The sequence below is a fragment of the Eschrichtius robustus genome, chromosome 9, assembly GCF_028021215.1.
Source record: "Eschrichtius robustus isolate mEscRob2 chromosome 9, mEscRob2.pri, whole genome shotgun sequence".
Taxonomy (NCBI): Eukaryota; Metazoa; Chordata; class Mammalia; order Artiodactyla; family Eschrichtiidae; genus Eschrichtius; species Eschrichtius robustus.
This window is the reverse complement of record NC_090832.1, coordinates 69,705,083-69,728,809: the sequence shown is the minus strand read 5'-3', so window position 1 is coordinate 69,728,809 and position 23,727 is coordinate 69,705,083. Positions and strand designations below refer to the sequence as shown.

At 37.9% G+C, this 23,727-nt stretch overlaps 1 protein-coding gene across 1 annotated transcript; it reads left to right on the top strand.

The window, feature by feature from the left end:
- The first annotated feature begins 1,614 nt into the window (after positions 1-1,614).
- SPACA1 (sperm acrosome associated 1) lies at positions 1,615-18,016 on the top strand. The gene is made up of 7 exons (XM_068551653.1): positions 1,615-1,846; positions 4,326-4,382; positions 9,558-9,659; positions 10,414-10,520; positions 11,491-11,626; positions 17,210-17,330; positions 17,860-18,016. The coding sequence occupies exons 1-7, from the start codon at positions 1,615-1,617 to the stop codon at positions 18,014-18,016; spliced, it is 912 nt and encodes a 303-aa protein (XP_068407754.1).
- The last annotated feature ends 5,711 nt before the right edge of the window (positions 18,017-23,727 follow it).

Genomic DNA, 23,727 nt, shown 5'->3' with positions numbered 1-23,727 from the left:
TATGAAACACTAAGCATTGAATGAGCATTCAGGAAATGTGGTTGTGAGGCCCTGCACTACAGATAATTTTCTGGATGATCTTGGGTGAGTCATTTAATCTCTCCAGTTCTTTTTTTTATTTCATTTTTTTATACAGCAGGTTCTTATTCGTCATCAATTTTATACACATCAGTGTATACATGTCAATCCCAATTGCACAATTCATCACCCCCCCCACCCCCCTGTCTCTCCAGTTCTTAATCTCTTCACCTAAAAATGAGGAACTTGGAGTGTTAAGATTATTTCTAAGCTTCCTTTGACTCAAAAAGCCTATGAGTCTATTCTTCAAGAAATTTTAATTAATTAGAGCTGACCTCTTGAAATTAACATCATTAATTGAAGGAACCTAACTGAATTTCATTTCTTTCTATGACAAAATTGGACACAGTGATACTAAGTACCATCAAGAGGGCAGTGGGGAGTTACACTTACCTCTAATATTTTCTACTGATTCAAGTGGGAATGCCAAGGTATTCTTGCTTCCAGTCTGATTCAACCTTAATAAAAGACAGGACTCTTTTTTAGTAAAAGAATTGATTCTTGGGTTAAATCAACGTGTGGATTAGTGGATCATTGTCAGAGACTGACTTCTTAGTGCTCTATTCTTGGCCTGTTGCCCTTTTAAACATTTTTGTTAGTGATCTGAAGGAAACATTTTCCAAATCAAACTTGGGAGAAATATCTAATATATAAAGGCAACAGAATCTGATTTCAGAAGAATCTCAATGAGACTTTAAAAAATAGGCCAAAAGCACGAAGATAGACATTCACAAGGGACAAAGGTTAAGTCCGATATTTGGTTCCAAAAACATCAGCTATCCAAATAGAGAAAGGAGAAGAACTAGTCTGACAGTAGTTGCATCTTCCCCTCTCCTTTCCTTTCCCCCCACCTCGCATTCTAGCTCAACGAAGCCCCACGCGGAGCTGGAGCTGACGGCACTGCACAAAGTCTTAAAACGTGAGTACATGCTTGACCTGCATCAGCAATAGTGTTCAGATCAAAGAGAGAAAGTGCACCCCCTATATCCTCTACAAATCAAGCCTCACCTGCAGATACGGATCAAGTTTGGGGCAACCTACTTAAGGCCACGATGAATCATTCTTGATACACGCCGAGATGGCTATTGTGCATAAGTAATTTGAAGCCAAGTCATATAGAGAGTGCTTGAAGGTCTAGGGAGTCTGGTTTGGAGAGGAGTAAACGCAGGAAGGACGAGCACCTTTTAGCAGAAAGCAGGGTGAGGGAAAACTGCCACCGACTGCAGTTGGCTGGCTGCTCGCCTAATGAGGAAGTGCGAAGGCGTGGCCCCCCCAGCGTGCCGGGTTGGCCTAGAACGCCGGAAGGGGCGGGGCGGACCCGAGCGCCGTCGGAAGTGCCCTGCGGGACGCCTTGCTTGCGGTCAGGTCTACGCGCGTTCCGTGGGCCCAGCGCGATGGTGACGTTCCGTGACGCGTCAGTGGTTGCCGGCGCACGGTGTGGGCGTTCGGAGTCGGGCGGCTCCTCTCTTCGAAGCACCTCTGCTCGGGAGCGGGCGGCTGCGACTGCACCTTGGGCAGCCGTCCGGGCCGAGAACCATGAGCCCCGGGGGCGCAGGCTGCTCCGCCGGGCTGCTGATGACAGTCGGCTGGCTGCTCCTGGCGGGCCTCCAGTCAACGTACGGGATCAACATCACCGCGGTCCAGGATCCCAGCTTGGCCAACGAGGGCGAGGGCGAGGGCGAGGACGAGGGCGAGAACGAGGTCGAGGAGGAGGCTGAAAACGACAGCGAGGCCGAGAACGAGCCCCAGGCTGAGGCCGAGGAGGATGGTGAGTGTGGGAGTCTCCGTGGCGGGGACCCGCAGGCACCCGTTGAGGGTCAAGCCTTCCCTGCTCTTTGAGGACGATGAGAACTATCCAAGTTAACATCTGTAGAGTTAGCTCTCAAAACCAACCCCAAATTTATACATTATCGCACACCTCATGGCCTTAAAAAAAAGATGTGCTAATTCTCCAAGACCAGAGCAAGATAAACGAGCACATGTATAGAAATTGCTACAGAAATACTGCTAAATATTGCTCTGGACAAGGGAATAGATGCTTATTTTTTTAAGCATCAGAGAGTAGCTTCCCGCCACGGGGACCGGTTTTCACTCCCCTTGCAGTTATGTTTTTTCCTTTCCATTGCAGATTTTTTTTTTTTTTCCTTGAAGTTCCAAATTGCCTGAGGTCTTCCTCCTTTTCACATTTGCACTTTGGGTTAGAACTCAAGGGAGTTCCGAATTCCCCTCACGGTGACACGTCTAGATAGACCAAGATGCTGACAGAATTCCCCGGAAGCCCCGTGTCAGCTTCATGCAGCCTCCACCCTTGAGCACCTCTGCAGTGTGATAGTGTTTTATTTGTAAGTTCAACTTTGAGCCACAAAGGAACGGTGGCGGTAGAAAACACCAATAAAGGGATCCAACTAGAGGCTTTGTTAGATGATATAATAATACATGTTAACCAACGAAGACTGAGCCTGTGTTTGATACATAAATTTGCCTTATTCTCCTGGCTCACTAAGCAATAAAACTTGACAAGCTGTGGTATATGTTACATTGATTAGTAACTCACGTGCTTGTAGGTAAAAGGTCAGTTGCAGGTTTGCAGCCATCTAAAGGAGAATACTTCCCTTCCCTCCATAAATGACCTAGCTGAGATTCTTTTAAATATCCTTGGCAGTCTTATGTCTCCTATACGTACAAAGTAGATGCTGTATTTATCAGCCATTCTTTTATTTCCTGATGACGGATAGTGACCCTCAGCGACATAAAGAAATTGACTATCTGATGTTCATGGTGGAATTGAGGTTTGTACTGCCTTGATAACATTACATTTCAGAGAGCTTGGAGAAGTCCTTGACTTTGGAAATACGAAAAAGAGGACTAGGGTAGAAAAGAACATGTTCTAAGGCGTAGTAGCTATTGCTTCCCTCTAGTTTTAAAAGTAATTAACAATTTAAACTGGTCAAGGGATAGTTCTAGCTGTAAATGCTAGAGTTTAGGCTAAACCCAGGTGATGGGGTTATAATGCCTTAGATTCAAATTTGTGTTTCATAATGTACCAGCAGAAGGTATCCAAGCATTTCAAGCAAAAATGTCAATTCAGAATTGATCAGTCATAGTCCAAATTATTTCACAAAGTCAATATTGATTTACTTATATACACATCAATTGTATATTTGCTTGCTGTATATTCAAGGCACTGTATTTGGTGCTTATAAGTATAGAAGTGTTTATGAAAAATTACAATAATCAAAATAGGAAAAAATCTTAGAATTATATGAAATTAATAAGTACAAAATGAATGAAGGGTGAATGAGGTTATGCTATCTTAAGCATGCTTGCAGGGCTAAACAAGTTACAGAATGCTTGCATGCACGTTATCATGTTTAATTCTTATAATAATCAGATAGGTTCTCCTTTCCAAATTTTGCAGAGGGGTTAAATAGGCCTGACACAGTTGAAGGAATTTGCCCAAACTCAGAATAGCTAATTAGTGGTAGAGTAGCAATTTGGACTCCAGTTTTGATGCATATTCCCATGTAGTATTGTTGCCTCAGGACATAATGCCTTTTAAAAATTACCTTCTAGCACCTCATTTAATATTTATTTTTATTGAGCTTTGATTATATACTACAGCTAGTGGAATTCATGTCAAATTTCAGAACAATTAGAAAAAGAGAAACATGAGATTTAAAACCAACAATATTTAGCTACTCGAATACTTATATATTCCTAGATTATCCTGCTAAATAAAGTGTCGAAATAAATTCTTAGGAATAATTTACCATCTTAACCTGAGAATGAGTAGAACCAATCTATAACATAATTTTAATGAACACTTTGCATAACTACTTCTTTTTGGGTAGAAATAACTCACTCAAATTTTTTTGGAAAACAGAGAATAGAAAAAATTGGGCCCTATAATTGGCAGGCTTTTTTGTGTTTTTCTGACCTCCTGTATAACTTTAACTCACCATGTATTACACTGATGAAAAACAGTATTTTTAAATTATGTACAAGGTTTAAATATAAATCTTTGTAAGTTATTTCCTAATTTAATTCTTCAAAGATTTAGTTTTCTTTTGATTTAAACAGTAATAGAAGATGTACTAGGAATGGCATTGCCTTTCTGATTTAATAAAACTTTAAAAATGTCTGCTTTCCATATGATAAGTGCTTGTATCCTCCATCCCCAAGTAAGAGTTCTTCACTTAGAAAAGTTTTCCTATGATTAAATAATGTATTTTTGCATTTATGTTTAGTTTCAAATAGGACAGTAGTCAAAGAAGTAGAATTTGGGATGTGCACCGTTACATGCGGTAAGTAGCATAGAGCAGATAAATAACATTGTATTGAGGCGGGGTGGGGGGGGGGGTAAAAACAACGTGTACTCTCATTCATCTCTCACTGATTTCTATTTCTAATACCTATGATTTACACACAAAACTCAAACTGATTGCTTTACAAGGTAGGATATTTTCAGTTCATAACCTCTAAGTCTTACTTTAAGCCAGCTCCCTATATGTATATTTTTTGGGGGGAGGGGCACATAAACTGCTTTCACCAAAGTAAAACTTTATCTCACAGACGTTCAGAAGATGAAAGATCTTCTGATGCATCTCACAGATGTCTTCCACATACTGTGCTGGCAAATCTATCAAGAAATTTACTTTATTTGTAATAGTCTATTCTAAATGATACATTTTCCCAATTTATATGTCATGTCTTAGAGAAAAGAGGTATTGGCTTTGTGGGGAAAATAATATTCAAAGACTATGACTTATTTTGATCATTTCTTGAATAGAAATTGGACATAAAAATCTCTTACATGGGGGTGGGATTAAGACTACTCATGCTATAGTAGACCAGTGTTTCTCAAACTTAAGTGTTCACCCTAGGTGCCTGAAGGGCTTGTTAAAACATGGATTGCTAGGCCTACTTCAAAATTTCTAACTCACTAGGCCTTTGAAGGGGTCTAAGAATTTGTATTTCTAAACAAGTTCAAAAATGATGCTGTTTTTTAAAAGACCATCTTTTGAGAACCACTATAGACTAGTGTGCTAAGAAGACAGTAGATAATTCACAATGTAAGTAAGTTTATTCTAAATAGAACCTGCCTTGGAAAAAAGACAGTGACAGGAGGGAAGGACAAAAAGCAGAGGATAAGAAGACAGAAAGTCCATGCAGATATGGATCAGAACAATATGTACGTTTTTTATTTTTTGGTCAAAAATTGTGCCTGAATTGTTTTTGAGATAGCATTTTTTAACTGATGTTAAAATAGATCTAACATAAAATTTACTACTTTAACAATTTTTTAAATGTACAATTTAGTGAAATTAAGCACATTCACATTGTCATGCAATCATTGCCGCGATCCACCCCAGAACTTTTTCATCATCCCAAACTGAAACCTCCGCACCAATTCAACAGTAATTCCCCACTCGCCCCAGCCCCTTTCAGCCATTATTGTACTTTCTTTCTCTTGAGATAGTTTGAAACCTGTTTTTTACTTTAACTTCTTAGTGTGTCAGAGTCAGAAAATTAGAGGAATTCTGTGTAATAAACCTGTGTTTATTCATTTGCAAATTACATCTTCTGGCTGCTTACTTGAGAAATTTTCACAGGTAGAGAATTATTTTTATGACACTTCTAGTAATTGATACTGTCCTACTCTTATTATTTAAAGATGTGCTTCAGGGACTTCCCTGGTGGCGCAGTGGTTAAGAATCTGCCTGCCAATGCAGGGGACACGAGTTCGAGCCCTGGTCCAGGAGGATCCCACGTGCCGTGGAGCAACTAAGCCCGTGCGCCACAACTGCTGAGCCTGCACTCTGGAGCCCGGGAGCCACAACTGCTGAGCCCACGTGCCACAATTACTGAAGCCCGCGTGCCTGGAGTCCGTGCTCTGCAATGGGAGAGGCCACTGCAGTGAGAGGCCTGTGCGCCACGGTGAGGCGTGGCCCTCGCTTGCCACAACTAGAGAGGGCCCACGCGCAGCAACAAAGACCCAAAGCAGCCAAAAATAAAATAAATAAATAAATTTAAAAAAAACGATGTGCTTCAGAAATTATATATTTGTTTATTCAGCAATTTTTTTTGTTTTCTGTTTTTTTATTTTTGCCTACTATGTTTCAGGTATTGTTATAGGTGCTAGGAATAAAGCAGTGAACAAAGAAGTGGAAACTCTCTGCCTTCAAAGAACATATTTTTTGGTAGGGGCAAAGAGATTAAAAGTGCCTTCGGGTTTTTTTGGTGTTTTTTTTTTTTTAATTAATTAATTAATTAATGGCTGTGTTGGGTCTTCGTTTCTGAGCGAGGGCTTTCTCTAGTTGCGGCAAGTGGGGGCCACTCTTCATTGCGGTGCGCGGGCCTCTCTTGTTGCAGAGCACAGGCTCCAGACGCGCAGGCTCAGTAATTGTGGCTCACGGGCCTAGTCGTTCCGCGGCATGTGGGATCCTCCCAGACCAGGGCTTGAACCCGTGTCCCCTGCATTGGCAGGCAGATTCTCAACCACTGCACCACCAGGGAAGCCCCAGTGCCTTCAGTTTTTTAAGTAAAAATAAAAGACACATTTTTCATTTTCACCAAGAACTTTATCGAACAACGTATTCACCCTTTTGCTCCAATACCTTCTGCCATTTTTCAGGCAACTTCATAATTCCATCTTCCCCAAACTTTTTATCTTTTTGAGCAAAGAACTGTTCCAGGTGCCTTTTACAGTGTTCCAGGGAATTGAAATTTTTTCCATTAAGAGAATTTTGTAAAGACTGACATAAATGGAAATCTGTAGGTGCAACGTCTGGTGCATATGATGGATGAATCAGAACTTCCCAGCCAAATTGTAACAGTTTTTGCCTGGTCATCAAAGAAACACGCAGTCTTGTGTTATCCTGCTGGAAGGTTATGCGTTTTCTGTTGACTCATTCTGGACACTTCGTCGAGTGCCACTTTCGGTTGTTCTAACTGGGAGCAGTACTTGTTGGAATTAATCGTTTGGTTTTCCCGAAGGAGCTCATAATAGAGGGCTCCCTTCCAACCCCACCGTATACACAACATCACCTTCTTTGGATGAAGACCAGCCTTTGGCGTGGTTGGTGGTGGTTCGTTTTGCTTGCCCCACAGCCTCTTCCGTTCCACATGGTTGCAATGTCCACTTTTCACTGCCTGTCACAATTTGTTTTAAAAATGGAACGTTTTCTTTAAACAAATGTTTTCATTACTTTTCAGTAGAGAATCGCATGCAGAAATATGGTCAAGAAGGTTTTTTTCGCTTAACTTACCTGGAACCCAAACATCAAAGCGATTCACATAACCAAGCTGGTGCCAATGATTTTCAGCGCTTGATTTGGATATTTTTGAGTATGTCGGCTATCTCCTGCATGGTATAACACTGATTCTTCTCAATTACTGTTTCGATTTGATTGCTGTCAACTTCAACTGGTCTGCCTGACCGTGGAGCAAAGTCCAGTGAGAAATCGCCGGCACGAAACTTCACAAACCACTTTTGACATGTTCAGTCGGTCACAGTACCTTCTCCATACACTGCACAAATCTTTTTGTGCGTTTCAGTTGCAGTTTTACCTTTCTTGAAATAATGAAGCATAATATGCCAAAAATGTTGCTTTTTTTCTTCCATCTTCAATATTAAAATGGCTACACAAAAATTCACCAATTTTGATAAGTCTTTTTAAATGCACACTGATACGATAGCTGTCACATACTATCTAACAAAATTGTTTCGAATGAAGTTAAAGACAACTAAGTGCTACTAGAGCCATCTTATGGAAAAGATCAAATGACCCTTTTGGCCCACCCAATAATATGTAAAACATGTAATATGTCAGATGGTGATAAGTTCTAAAAAGAGAATAAACCATAAAAGGCAATATTTCACATCTATAATTTTAAGTATTAAGATATCTTTTCAATTTATAACAACTATTTAAAGGAAAAAATGCTTTAGTGAAAATTCTGTTGAACCCCCAAAGCAATATTTTAGCAGTCAAAAAGTTCTCTCTTCTTGGAATACACAGGCAGATTTTTAAGTATGGACTTACAGAAAATCTCACATCTACACACATCATTGCGATAAACTGTATCTGGCTAAATAAATAAATGCATAAAATACCTGCTTGGAAAATATGCATTTCAGAATAAGGCTATGCCTCTATAGAGAAGTACCATTCATAAATTCAAGGGGAGCCATTCTGCACCCATTCTTAAGCATCTCTTTTAATCAAAAGAGACCTTTCCCCCTCCAACCTTCCTTTATCTTATATGGAGTACTCTCCTTTGTGTCTCAAAGTTTGGTCCACAGACCGCTACATCAGCATCGACTGAGAGCTTGTTAGAAATGCAGAACCTCAGGACCTACTGCAGACCTACTTACTGAATCAGGATTCACATGTTAGTATGTCTCCAGGTGTTTTGCAAGCACTCTGAAGTTTGAGAACCACTGTTATAAGCCATCGCTAGACTTCAACTTTCCCTTGCCTTAAGAATGGGTTTTATGATTAACATCTTGCAGGGACTGAAAGAGGGAATCTGGTAGAAAGGATATCAAGATGGACTATTCCTTAGCCTGTGACAACACAGTCTTATCACAGGTCATTTATCACAGGACATGTTCAGCACGTCACTGAACCAGCTTTTATCATTTCCCTCAATTCTGGTGATGGTAGGGCAAACTCAGTGGAGATCTGAGATCAGTCAGTAAAGATGTGATTTCTTGCTATGAAATGTGTGGCAATTCTAATGACAGTATCTTTTTGGAAATGGAGATTTGGTCATTAGTAGTCTGTCTTGATGTATTTAATACAGGGATTTTTACCAATTTCGATATTAAAAAGCATCATTTATGTTAAAATGTAATTTTTGTAATTTCCTCTGCAAGCTCAACCACCCCACCCCCCAAAAAAATGTTCCATGGTTAAATAAATTTGGAAGATCCAGTGTACTACTGTATTTCATCAAATCTAAGACTTTCTTGGCTGTGATAATCACATTTTATGCATCTCTAAAAAAGGAAAAATGCTGCCATTCTTGACACGCTGTCCATTCTAAGATGCATTCTGATTTCAAAGATGTTAAAATGTAAAAGTTTTACATCTTAGATCAATGAAAGTTTCCACATAAAAGCACATTAATTTACTAGCATATTAAAAGTTCCCCTAAATTTCTGAGGAAAGAGGTTCCTTTCATTTTAATGTAATGTATAATTTCCAAATGTATATAACCATGGAATCCTTTTTCTTATGGTAACAACCAGAGGAACTAGTGTTTCATGTAACTCGCTTTGGAAAATGCTGTTTTATGAAATAATTCAAAATGAGGGACCTAAAAATACCTAAATGTTATTACCCTGAATTTAGGAATTTAATTTCTGAAATTAGGAGAAAAGTCTCAAAAAGACCTAGGTAGAAAAGTAATGGAACTCTGGAATTACTATTATTATTATTTTTTTTAACATTTGCTGATTTCTTTTACCAAAGGTGTTGGTATAAGAGAAGTTATATTAACAAATGGATGCCCTGGCAGTGAATCCAAATGTATCGTACGGGTGGAAGAATGTCGTGGACCAGTCGATTGTGGCTGTGAGTTGGCCTATGTATTGGAGGGAGACTGAGGGGGAAGCATTTACTCTGGGGAAATGTCCTTAACCTCAGGTTGCTGTGAGTGGAAGGAGGTGATCAAATGATATACTGAAAGGAATTCATAAGAAAACTTAAGCTTCCGCTTCTCTAGACAGTTACAACTCTTTCTACTTTTGCTTCACATTTTTTCAGTGATGTGTAAATTTAACATATTCTCTCTAGTACACTGGAACCATATTGCACTCAGGGTCTGTGGTTGAGGCTGTCCTCCAGTGAAACACTTTTGACACTTTGGTCATGACAGCTTATCAGTAGATTGGTAAACCCTACATTGGGAACCTTGAGAGCCACTCTATACCACCTTTCACTAGTCTGAGATTCCATTATCTTTAAACATGGAAGGGGCGGGGTGTATGGGGCGGGAGGGGGATTCTGACCCTAAGCAGTAAATTGGAAGCCACTAGTAGGTCTCAAAGTTTAATAGATCACTAAGTAGTTTGCCCTTGCTATCTCTTCTCCATGATTTATTCTGCTGAAGGAACAGACAGGTATGGTGTTTTCTACCTGCCTCTTTTGGCGACTTAATCTTTGATGCCTCTCTGCTCCTCTACAGTCAAACTTTCAGTAATACATTTGCTAACTTCCAGCATGCAATTGGTTTTAAAGTTGGAAGTGACTTTTAAAAGTAGTATTGTGTATAAAGCAGTTTACAGTGCCCATTGGTATATATGTATTTAATTTTTCTTTTTTTCAGGGGGTAAACCAATTTCAGAAAGTCTTGAAAGTGTTAGGCTAGCATGTGTTCATACATCTCCTGTAAACCGTTTCAAATATATTTGGAGACTTCTAAGGCCAGACCAAGTGAGTAATGAATGTATGTAATTTGGTGCTTTCTAGTGAGTGATAAAATTTGTTTCCCAGTGCTTGATGACTCTCAGAAAACTTTCTCTTTAAAAGCAGTTTGCAAAAATGAAGTTAAAATCATACAACTTTATTATTATTAGGATTTAAATTTTTTCATTGCTTAGTGAGGCTAAGACTTTACATATGTCTTAGGGCCAGCTACTATCAGAACTTAAAAACACCTATTTTATATAAAGTGTTCTATTTTGGAAGCAAGAGTTTCATTTGTATATATAGTACAGACAGTACTGATAACAGTAGCTAACATTAATAGAGCGCTTATTCAGTGCCAGACATACACAAAGTGCTAGAGTTTCTTTTACTCACATAACAATCTATGAGGTAATTCCCATCATTATACCCATTTTACAGATAAGTACAGTTGTTGCTCAGTATGCTCAGGGGATTGATTCCAGGACCCCTTCAGATACCAAAACTGGGATGCCCAAGTTCCTTATATAAAATGGAGTAGTATTTGCATATAACATAAGTACATCCTCCCATATACTTTAAATCATCTCTAGATTATTTATAATACAATGTAAATGCTATATAAATAGTTGTAAATAAAATGTAAATGCCAAGTAAATACTACTGTGCAACCAATTCAAGTTTTGCTTTTTGGAACTTTCTGGAATTTTTTTTCTGAATATTTTTAATCTATGGTTGGTTGAGTCCACTGACATGGAACCCAAGGATATGGAGGACCAGCTGCAGCTGAGATGCAGAGAGTAATTTGCCCTGCTTCACACAGGCAGGAAGTTGGTACTTGTTATCTGGATTATCTGACTTTAAAATACATGTGCATAATTAATTACTGTCCTAGACTGAGAGAAAGTGGCTCTTATTTTGTTACAAGAAATAAATTGTTTCCTGATCTTAAGTTTTCATGAAGAATGTTGTTACCTTTTTTTGCCTTTTAAAATAGCAGGCCATTATACTTGCAAATGATTCAGCAATCCTGGAGGTTCACAGGGATACTCACCCCAAGGCTTTTGAGTGTGAAACCTTGGATAATAATGAAATAGTAGCATCTATTAAATTCACAATCTATACAACAACTGGTAAGTACCCAACAATGTTTTGGTTTGCTTATATCTCAAACTTCAAAGCACATCAGAATCCCCTGGAGGTCTCATTGAAACACAGATCACTAGCCCAACCCCCATAATTTCTGATTCTGTAGATCTTTAGTGGAGCTGGCACAAGAATTTCCATTTCTAACAAGTTCCTAGGTGCTATTGGTCCAGAGATCACATTTTGGAACCACTAGTTTTATACCATTTAGACTTTTCTACAAGGTAATACTTAATTCTTATTTTTCTCCACAAAGTAGAGTCACATGTACCTCACTTTGGGAAACTGGTGTATTCCTGAAGTATATCCAAAGAACAGTCCTTTAACTTGAATTAGATTCTTACTTTTACTTCTATCACAGAGGTGAAAATGGATACATAGAATTCTAAGGGATGCTTAACAGAAGTTTTGATACAGTAAAATAAATAAAATTAAGAAATCTTATGTTAAAGCATATCTTTTTAAAAATTATTCATTCGAAGACATTTTTTTATGAAACAATAATATAGTCCTCAGTATAAGTCACAAAAGGCAAATCTTGACCCGAACATAATTTTACATGTTAGAAACTGTGCTTCCCTTGCAAAAAGGATCCATGTGCATGTCTTTTCAATTTAAACTATGATGTCTTCTATAGCCAAATAATTATTTCCTTTTGTTGAGTTGCTCTTAACCATTTTTATTGTTGTCATCTGTGTTTTTGGGTGTGTGAGGGGTTTGGTCACAAGTTCTTTTGAGAAGCCAATAAAGGCTCGGGAGGCTTTTCCCGGAAAAATAGCCACATATACTAACATGCCAAAAGTTACCCGTAATTTTAAGAGAGTTCATGGATTTCTTGAAGCTATTTCTCAATCCCAAGTAAAGAACTTAAGCTGCAGTCTAGAGAAGCATAACACCCTTTATTGAACTGGAAACAAGCTAAGGTGTTTTGGGGGTGATTTTAAAAAATAAACTATAACTTTCTTTGATGTGTTGTTCAGTGTCCTTAAAAAACCATCTTTATGGTGAAAGCTAATAACCTTACTCCTATGTTGGGATAACAGGTGTTATTAAAAGGATAATTTCAATAAAGTGCTATAAAAGGCCAAAAAGGACCAAACATCATCAACTAAAAAGTATCTCAGTGAGTCATAGTTCAGGATATTAAAGGGTTCAAAGGCCAGTCTCAGTTACTGTCCCCACAGCTTGGCCCCTGTTAGGATGGCTTAGTAGTGCTTAGCTCTTCCTGTGTTAGAAGGCAACATGTGTAAGCTAAGGGCTGGAGCACAGACCCCAGTGTCAGCAAGTGAGACAAAGTTGATTTTTCTCTCCTGTAGCTGTCCAAGGCTGGTGGGGTAGCTCTGCCATCCCAGCACATGCACTGGTTAAAAGACAAAATGTTTTCAGAAAACTTTGGTATTTATTAGTTTCTTTTAAAAAGGACAATTGGGTATACCGCTGTGACAGACCCTCTTGGCTCTTTAGACATCAAACAAATATTTTGGCTATAAATGTCCACACAATATGGTACTGGCTTGAAACAAATGCATGATTGAAATATTTTCAGGGTAAATATGGTTTAATTAATGAAAATGTCCCATCCATTTTCTCATATAACAGGTTTTTCACTTCCACAATAGTTGTCTTTCATAGTTAGGCATGGTTTTGATTGAATTATGTCCCCCTGAAAAGATACTTTCAAGTCCAAACTCCTAGAACTTCAGGAATGTGACTGTGTCTGGAAATAAGGTAGTTGCAGATGTAATTAATTCAGTTAAGACAAGATCATACACACTAGAGGAGAGTGGGCTTTTAATCCAATATGACTAGTGTCCTTATAAGAAGAAGGAAATTTAGACACAGAGACACAGAGAGAGAGAGAGGAGAATGTATGTGAAGACTCAAAGACATGCGGGGAGAAGACAGCCATGTGAAGACACACAGAGATTGGAGTTATGCTGTCACAAGCCAAGGAACATCTGGGGCTACCAGAAGCTGGAAGAGGAAAGGAAGGATCCTTCCCCAGAGCCACTGGAGAGAGCAGGGCCTTACCATCACCTTATGTTCAGACGTTTATCTTCCAAAACTGTGAGACAATATATTTCTGTTGTTTTTAAGCCACCTACTTAGTGGTACTTTGTTATGGTGGCCCTAAGAAACTAATATAAACATAAACTTAGTTTTTCTAAAAAGTGAGAGCATCGAAATTCAGCCTGTTTTTCATCAGAAAATCTCAATAGAAATGCAGACTATTTTTTTATTAGATATAAAAGTAATCGAAGGGACCCTTGCAAGAAGACTACCATTGAAATGAAGCAAAATCTTTATACCTCTCATTCTCCACCTTCTATTGGCTAGTATTGCAGGGTAGTAGATAAATGGAAAGAAATTTTGCATTTCTTCTTCTCAAGTTTTAATCCTAAAAGGTTTTTTAAAATTTGAGCTTAAAAACTCCCACTGCTTCTATAAATCTAAAATTACCAAAAATAAAATGATTTTTAAAATTCAACAATGTTGGAATATAAATATGATATAAATTGTCTATCATACTTGGAACTATTCAGCGAGATTACTAAATTCAGTTTATAGCTCTAGAATTACCAAGGAAAATGGAAAATTATACTCCATGGTGTTTAAAGAATAGGAAGAAAATCCAGATGAATAAGCAGTTGAGATTGCCCATATATGAGACTAATTCTGTTAGAGTGGTACTTACCAAAATATTAAAATACATAAAACATAGCTTGCACAAATCATTATATCTCCCTGGATGTTGGTTTACTTATCTGTATAAAAGTTGTATAAGATGATCTTTCTGGCCCTTCCCCACATGAATCTTTTATGAGTCTATGATTTAGGGACCAGGAAGAGCCAAAAGAAAGCAACATAATTCACAGAGTAAGTAATGCTTGATATAAATTGAATTTTTATCAGTTTACAATGTAGCAGTGTTATAATGCATATGGTAGACTGGTCATGTCTCCGTAATAGCATTATTTTCAGGAAGAACAGAAAGATATGGGAGAGAATGCTGATTTAAAACTGGTGTTTGGCTATTCGTATGAAGAAGAATGAGCTTCAATTCCTACTTTACAATGTGTACAAAAATTAGATGTATTATAGTCCTAAATGTAAAAGCTAAAACCATCAAGCTTAAAAAAGGAAACATAAGAGAGTATCTGTATGATTCAGGAGTAGGCAAGTGTTTCTTTTTAGACATGACCAAAAACAATCACCATAAAGGAAAGATTGCTAAATTAGGCTTCATCAGAATTAAAATCTTCATCTTCAAAAAATGGTGTTGAGAAAACTGGACAGCCACATGCAAAAGAATGAAAGAAGGTCACTATCTTACATCATACACAGAAATTAACTCAAAATGGATTAAAGACTTGAATGTAAGACCTAAAACCATAAAATTCCTAGAAAAAACATAGGCAGTAACCTTATTGATATAGGTCTTAGTGATATTTTTGTAGATCTGACTCCAAAGACAAGGGAAACAAAAGCAAAAATAAACAAATGGGACTACATCAAACTAAAAACCTTCTGCACAGCAAAGGAAACCATCATCAAAACGAAAAGACAACTTATGGAATGGGAGAAGACATTTGTAAATGATATCTCTGATGAGGGGTTCATAGCCAAAATATATAAAGAACTCACACTAATCAACATCAGCAACAACAAAAAACAAACAACCTGATTAAAAATTGGGCAGAAGATCTGAATAGACATTTTTTCCAAAGAAGACCTACAGATGGGCAACAGGCACATAAAAATATGCTTGACATCACTAATCAGGGAAATGCAAATCAAAACCACGAAGAGATATTACCTTATACCTGTTAGAATGGCTATTATCAAAAAGGACAAGAAATAACAAATGTTGGAGAGGATGTGGAGAAAAGGAAGCCCTTGTGCACTGTTGGTGCAGCTACTATGGAAATCAGTATGGAGATTCCTCAAAAAATTAAGAATAGAACTACCATGAGACACAGCTATTTCAGTGCTGGGTATTTATCCAAAGAACATAAAAACACTAATTCAAAAAGATAGATGCACCTCTGTGTTCACTGCAGCATTATTTACAGTAGCCAAGATATAGAAACCACCTAAGTGTCCACTGATGGATGAATGCATAAAGATGTGGTATATATACATACAATAGAATACTATTCAGCCGTAGAAAAAAGAATGAAATCCTGCCATTTGCAACAGTGTGGCTGGACCTTGAAGTTATTAATCCTAAGTGAAGTAAGAGAGAAAAAGACAAATACAAAGATTTCACTCATATGTGGAATCTAAAAAAACAAACAAAATAAAACAAAAACACACTCATAGATACAGAGAGCAGATTACTGGTTGCCAGAGGGGAAGGGAGTTCAGGCGTGGGTGAAATGGATGAAGGGGGGAGTGCAGCTGTATGGTGATGGGTGGTAACTAGACTTGTGGTGGGGATCACTTTGTAGTGGATACAGATGTCAAATTATAATGCTGTACACCTGAAACTTAGCGTTAAAAAGTTTAAAACTTAAGCTCTTTAAAAGGAATCATTAGAAAAATGAATAGGCAAGCCAAAATCTGGGAGAAAAAAATTTATAAAACATGTACAGCAAGTACAGTCAGTTTGGGAAAAGATCTTGCAGTTTCTTGGAAAACTAAGCATACCTCTACCCTATGACCCAGCAGTTCCACTCATAAGTATTTACCCAAGAGAAATGGAAATGTATGTTCACAAAATGACTGGTGTGAGAATGTTCATAGCAGTTTATTTATAATAACCCCAAACTGAAACAGCATAGGTGTCCATCAGTAGGAGATTGAATAAACTAATTGAGGCGTACTACCCAGTAATAAAAAAGAAAAAAACTATTGGTACATGCAACAGTATGGTTGAATCTCCAAAACATTATACTGAGTAAAAAAGCCTTACACAAAAGAATGCATAATGTATGTTTCCATTCCTATGACGTTCTAGAACAGGCAGAACTAATCTATGGTGGAAAAGAAAATCAGGACAGTAGTTGTCCCTAGAGGTTGGGGCAGGGATTAACTGGGAGGGGCTCGAGGAAACTTTTGGGGTATAGTAATATTCTGTGTATATTCAGGGGTTTGAATTATATATGTCTGCATTTGCCAAAACTAAATAAATGCACATTTAAGATCATTGTGCAATTTGGTGTTCATAAATTTTACCTCAAAAGAAAAAATATAAACAAATATTGAACTCTAGTTAATGATATGCCTGTTGAAGAATTTTGTAGGAAGTGTGTAGACATCAGCAAATTATCTTGAAATGCATCAAAAAATAAGATGAATCACTGGATTGAGAAGAGTTTGGATAGAGGGATAGTTAAAATGTTGATGGTAGTGTCTAGGTGGTGTTGTTTATTGTCAAATGCTTTGAACTTTTCTGTGTGTTTGAAAAGGACATTTCTAACACGCAGAGCAAGTTCATTAATAACTTTGTTTCCACTAATTCTTTCTGTATTTTTCTAGAGTTGTTTTTCAAATATAAAGTTTCCATTTAGATATCCATTTTCTTTTATTTTCGAGTAGTAATAATCATCACGTGTTTTTTTCTCTAGAATTGCAGATGAAAAGATCAAGCCGACCAGACACTGATGCAGTCCTAGTTTTTGTTCTGACCGTAGGAGTTATTATGTGTATATTCGTGATCTTTCTACTGATGTTCATAATTATAAACTGGTAGGTGAAGGACTGAAACTAAGCCATCACCCTTGATTGATGTCCTCCTTGTCTCCCCCTCCCTGTCTGTTGAATCCAAGGCCCTGTCCATGATGCTTCTCACATGGGTTTTGAAACTGTCCAACTCTCTTCATCCCTCCTGAGACTTTCCTAGTTCAAGCTACCTAATCTCATGACTTGATCCCCAGCCATGAGAAAGCTTTTAAATGCAATTTTTACAATTTTACATAGTAGTTGCTAAAGAAAAAAGTTTATTGGATTAATATTTGTGTTGTCTAGTTGTAGTTATCACAACTTTAAAACTTGGTTATTGTAACCTACTAATTCATTTATATGAGAATATTTCTAATACCTACATGAATATCACCCCCTGGTACATCTGAGGGCTCATCTACTATCACAATGCAGCTGGTGCACCACACACTAAAAATAAATCATGACTAAGGAGGCACTTCTATATATAGAAAACTAAATATAAATCTATTTAGTTTTCATTTCATAAAAGATTTAAAAAATGTTTTTCTTCCAGGGCGGCAGTCAAAGATTTCTGGGGGGCAAAAGCTTCGACAACTGAGATGCAGTCTGAGCTGAGTTCAATGAGATACAAAGATTCAACCTGTCTTGACCAATCACCAACAGAAATACCTGGACATGAAGATGATGCTTTAAGTGAATGGAATGAATGATGTATGGATGATATATAGCAAACCAAAGGAGATTAGGGCATATCAGATTCATTATTATAAAAATAAAATATATAGTGAAATACTTTACCAATATTGTAAGTGATTTATTATAGTCTGAAGGTAATGCAATATATGAAGGGGCTGTTTTAATCAGTGCATCGTTGTGGTGGAGTTATCAAAAAGTTTTAAATTTGTTCTCAACATTTACCATTTCAAGTAATCACTTGGTAGCTTTTATCTAGAGGCACACGCACAAAATCTTTTAAACACATTTTTGATCACTTTGATCACTTCTGAGGTGATTTGCCTGTTCTGTCACAAACAAGAAAAAAGTATATAGAAGATGCCTTGCATATTAGACTTTCTCCCCGCTGGGAGCACTGGATTGAACTTGCTTAAAGCAAACCATACTTTAGAATCTCTGCAGGGCATGTGACATACGAAGCATCACTTTTAACACATGAAATAATAATGAGAACAACCAACACTTAGTAGCTACTATGTACCAAGCATTGCTCAAAGCATTTTACATGTATTAAGTGATTTAATTATGATCGCGTATAGGAAGTATATAAGGAAGAACTGAGGAGGAACTTGGGGATGGCTGAGTAAATGACATGAATTTAACATGCCCTGTAATTCTCACAGAAACAGTGAATTAAGGAGTTTTGCATGACCACTGGTAAGTACCTTCATTGTGTTTGGTATGCGGGCGATAACATCTCAAAACTTATATCTGGATATCATCACTGGCTTTTTGTGCTGTGTCATTATGTGATACAGTTGTGGTCAACTATCAGACAAGATAACAAGACATTAGATAATTTGATTTGATAGACTTCATCAGAAATTAATTTTCAGAGTCTATGATAGTAGCACAAAATACTTAATTTTTTGTTTAGATGAACTGTATGCCAACTTCATTGCTATCACTATGGGATTTATCTGATGAAAGCACTAACTCTGCACGTCTGTGAAAAAGTCATTGTAAATGGGCATTTATGGTATACCTCCCTCTGGTAGCCTAGACAGAGGCTGTGTTGCGGAATTATCCATGCTTTTTGTTATACAGCATTTGTATTTGAGAGAAGCAATGAAGAATTGGGTGGAAAATTTTGTTATCTGTTGTAGGAATTCCACTAGAGATTTTAAGTGAAAAGAAATTGTTTTCATAAAATCGGTCAAAAGAATTTTTGTGTGTGTGTGTGACACCCCTTCTTCCCCCATATAAGTGTGGGGGAAAAAAATAAGCCTTCCCACTTCTTATTCCTGATTAAGTATGGTCATGTAACTTTAGCATAGGTGCTAGACATTCTTGAATAGTAATTACTATCAATTCTTACTTTTAAAACCATGAACAGCAGTCGTTTCCAACTATACTTCAATGACCACTAATGTTCAGTCAGGTTAACAGGTTTAGTTGTCAGTGCTGTTCACTGGATGTTTCTGGCTGTCTACTTACCAGCCATGTGCTAGGGCAGTACCTCCTCAGCCCCTTGTGATTGGGTGGGGTCATGTGACTACTTCTGGCCAATGAGTTATGAGCCCAAATTTCAAATGTCACTTTCAGTCTAGAACATCTCACTGTGAAAACATCCAGAGCTCACCCTTCTCTCTGCTAGAGCACCCAGAAATGTTTAGATGGTGGCTGCTCTGACACCGGGAAGACCACATGGCACAGGATCTCCAGTCAATGAACAGTGGATATGTAGTGTGAGAGAGAAATAAACTGTTATTTTAAGCCACTGAGGGTTAGAGGCTGTTTGATACAGCAGCCTTAGTACGACTATCCTGAGTGACACATGTTTTCTGAAAAATAAGTTTTCATGGTCAAATGAGTCAAAGACTTTTTCAGTACAGGACTTCCCATCAATGTGTTATATACATTGTGACTCTCCAACAAGAGGATATAGGTGCAATATTTTCCTAACTTATTGGTGGTCTGTGGAACAAAATTGAAAGCCTGCCATACCAACTCAGAAACACACTTTTGAGCAGGACTCTCTGATAGGTCTGTCTACGAGGAGTCAAGGCTCAGTGAGGTAGTCTTTCATAATGTATAACACACAACAAGTCAGCAATGCAGCTTGGCAACAGTGGCACCTTCCCTCTTAGATCTTTCGGTGTTACTTAGACCTTTCACTCATCCAGACCCACCTTGATGGACTTTCTTGAAATCATCCTCCTAAGACCACAGCTCCTCTCTTGAGTACTATGACCACACTGCATTAAGTTCAAATAATCGACAAATCTTATATTGAAGTGGATTATAATATGTTCCAGGTCTCCATGAACTCACTCCAGGTCTCATGAAAACCCTCTGTCTTTTGCCACTTGGTCATGGTCTGTGTGTAAGGGGATCTCTCGCTGCCCTGGGCCATGGGGTCTCTGTTGCACATCACTAAAGATTAATGGGGCCAGTCACTTTCCTCTCCAGGCAGACCAGGCCAGAGGCATCTTCTAGTTCCCATCTACTCCTAAATTCCAGACATCTGTTACTTTTCCTGGTCACCAAAATATCCACAAAAAAAGCCTTGAAGTTTGCATCTGGATCCAGGAGGCAAAAAAAATGTAAGCAATTATATACCAAAAAGAGACCTTCCTTTTGGACCCCAGGACATTGGTCTCTGCATATGCAGCAGCCAGATTTTGTGAAGCATTCAAATAACACCGTACTCACCAAGAGGATCTTTCGTTTGTCCTTCCAATCAACTAACATTCATTGGGCTACCCCATGGGCCAGATACTGTACTAGGCACTAGGAATACAGTCTGTGCAAAAAAAGCAGAAAAGATAAGATCCTTCTTCTCTTGGAGTTGGTCAATTACCCAAGACAGCCATTAAAATTAACTAAAACTGGAATGAATAAATTGAAAGAAAACTGCAAATTTCTATGAAGCTGTAGTAGGGGAAATGACATTTAAAGGAGTTGTAAATGCACACACTGCTATATTTAAAATAGATAATCAACAAGAACCTACTGTATAGCACAGGGAACTCTACTCAATATTCTGTAATAACCTAAATGGGAAAAGAATTTGAAAAAGAATAGATAACATGTATATGTATAACAGAATCATTTTGCTGTATACCTGAAACTAACACAACATTGTTAATCAACTATACTCCAATATAAAATAAAAATTAAAAAAATAAAGGAGATGTAAAGCCTCCATAGGAGCTACTCTAGTTAATGGGGAAGAGGGCCTAGGCAGAGGGAACAGTAGTTGTGAATGCTCTGAGTCAGGAAGGAACATGACACATCCTGAAGAAGGGTTAGCTGAACTGGAGTGAAAAGAAAAAGAGTGGTGGGAGATGAGGCTGGAGATGTATGTGGGAACTGGTGATTGTGTGTGTGTGTGTGTGTGTGTGTGTGTGTGTGTGTGTGTGTGTGTACAACACATATGAAAAAATATAGCTAAGTGACCTGAGAATACAAATCAAGGAGTCAGTGTTGAAATTGGCACTCCTCATGTTTTTGCCACACTGCATTTGCCTATGCCTTCCTGGAATTCATTTATTATTGGCCTTTTGACAAACAATGACTGTTGATGCTCACCTAGATAGGTGAGCATCAACAGTCATTTTTTTTTTTTCAGATTCTAAAATATATTGTAATAAAATAAGAGATGTGGACAGAGAGTCACTGTTTATCACAGCCTTTTTTATAATAGAAAAAAATTGGGAGTAACTGAAAATGCTGAATAGGGGAGTGGATAAATAATGTGTGTTACAGACATATAATGGAATACTTTAGGCATTAAAAATCATATTTTTGAAAAACGCCTTGGAAAATGCTTATAATATGCTATTAAGTAACAAATACTTTAATTAGTCAATACTTTAATTTGGGTTTCTTTGAGTCTACTGAAATGCAAGATCTCATTAATCAGACCTTAATTCTCATCCATAGTAGTTCCTAATTCACTCTCATATTATGAAGCGAAGAGCTAGATAGAGAAGATTAAGAGTTCACAACAATGACCAGGGCTGGTGGGCATGCCTCGGGGCCAGCAGCAAGCGATAAAGTGGTTGATAGACATAGTAGGCTGCAGTTTTCTGCAATCTTGAACATGACATGGAATTACTCATCCTGTTGAAACACATTTGAATTTTCTTCAGTTAACATAGGCATAATGTTTCAATTCCAAATGGTTTTCTTCCCAGAGTGTTTCTAGTATAATCCATATATTCTCTGTTTCTGTCTTCTTGATCTCTTGAAAACTGACGTGCTTTTTTGTTGTTGTTGTTCCACTCTACATTTTAAATCTACTTCTCCAGTCGTTTTTGGTTATATTCTGGAGGACAATCTTTTTGGTATTCATAACCCATTACTGTTGTGATCCACCATCTGTCTCAAAAAACATAGAACCCATTCACATGGTTATTTAGGCTTTGAGGTCTGTGCAGTTTTATTATCTGTGATCAAGTCATTTGTGTGATGGAAAACAATTTGTCTTTGACAGTTTTCTGATTCTTGTTGAAAATGAAACTAGGATGTTGAATATCAAGGGTTTTTTCCTTCACCATTTAAAGGAAATAAATTGCAAAAGGGACGCTTCTTTCTTTGATGTTCAACTTCTACATTTTGTGAAAATACCCAATGTATTTAAGTAAATGACAGGTATTCAAGTTTTTTTCTTATTAAGAGGAAAATTTAGGATTAAGCAACAATTATTTAAATCGTGTTCTTAGAGACATGTGTACTAGTTGGTTATTTTTTGTACCTGTCCATGTATTTATAAATATAGACCTTATTTGAAATAACAAGAACCTCTAGGCTCTGTAGTGAGTATTTTCACCAAAAACGAAGTACATGACTATCTCTGCTAAGTGAAATTTGCATGAGAAAAGTCCAAAGGTGGCAATGTAAATGGTTGCTTTATGTGATGATAGTAGGATATGTCCTTGAGGAATGTTTCCATCGCTGTAGAGAATACGCTGAGCTACCTACAATGCCCACTGAGTTTCTTTTTCACTCAGATAAATTTGGGGGGGGGGGGTGCATTATTTGTTGAGGACAATAGGAACATCACAGCTTCCTTTCTGTACATTAATCTTCCTCCCTTTTCTGACAGATATGGTTTTAGGTATTCCTGAGATAAAGCTCAAGGTGATTTTGGACAAACTGGTTGGGGTTAAGCCCTCTCATTAGACAGGCATTGTGAGATTTGTATTATTTACGCAGTACCCCAAGGTAACACCAATAAAGTGATTTACACGGAACAGAAATCATCTGACAGTAATGAAATCATGTTCTTCCAGAACAAACAATATAAGACCCTAGAGGTAATAGGGACAAGAAAGAGTACAGTACAAGCAATACTCTTTTGTATGCTCTGAGGAAAAGCAGCACACAGTATACAGTTATTAGCGTGAGCAAGCTTCATAAAGGAAGTGGATGTGCTGGGTTGCTTTGCAGCAGGAATAGGAGTTGTGTCGATGTGCACGAGTTGGGAGCTCTGTGGGGGAGGATGACGTAGAGTGTTGGCCTGAAGTTATGAGTGCCTGAATCTGATGGCTAAAGATGCCAGAGGAGCTGACAGGGTCAGAGGAAGGAGTGGGGGTAGGGTGCGGCCTGGGGGCTGCAGGAAGGATGAGAAAGAGTTCTAAGCAGGTGCAGAGTCGTGGGGAGGCTGGAAGGTGAAGAGAAGCCAAAGCAGAGTGGGAGAAACAGAGTCTGAACAGCAGGAAAGGAAAGTGGACTTGGC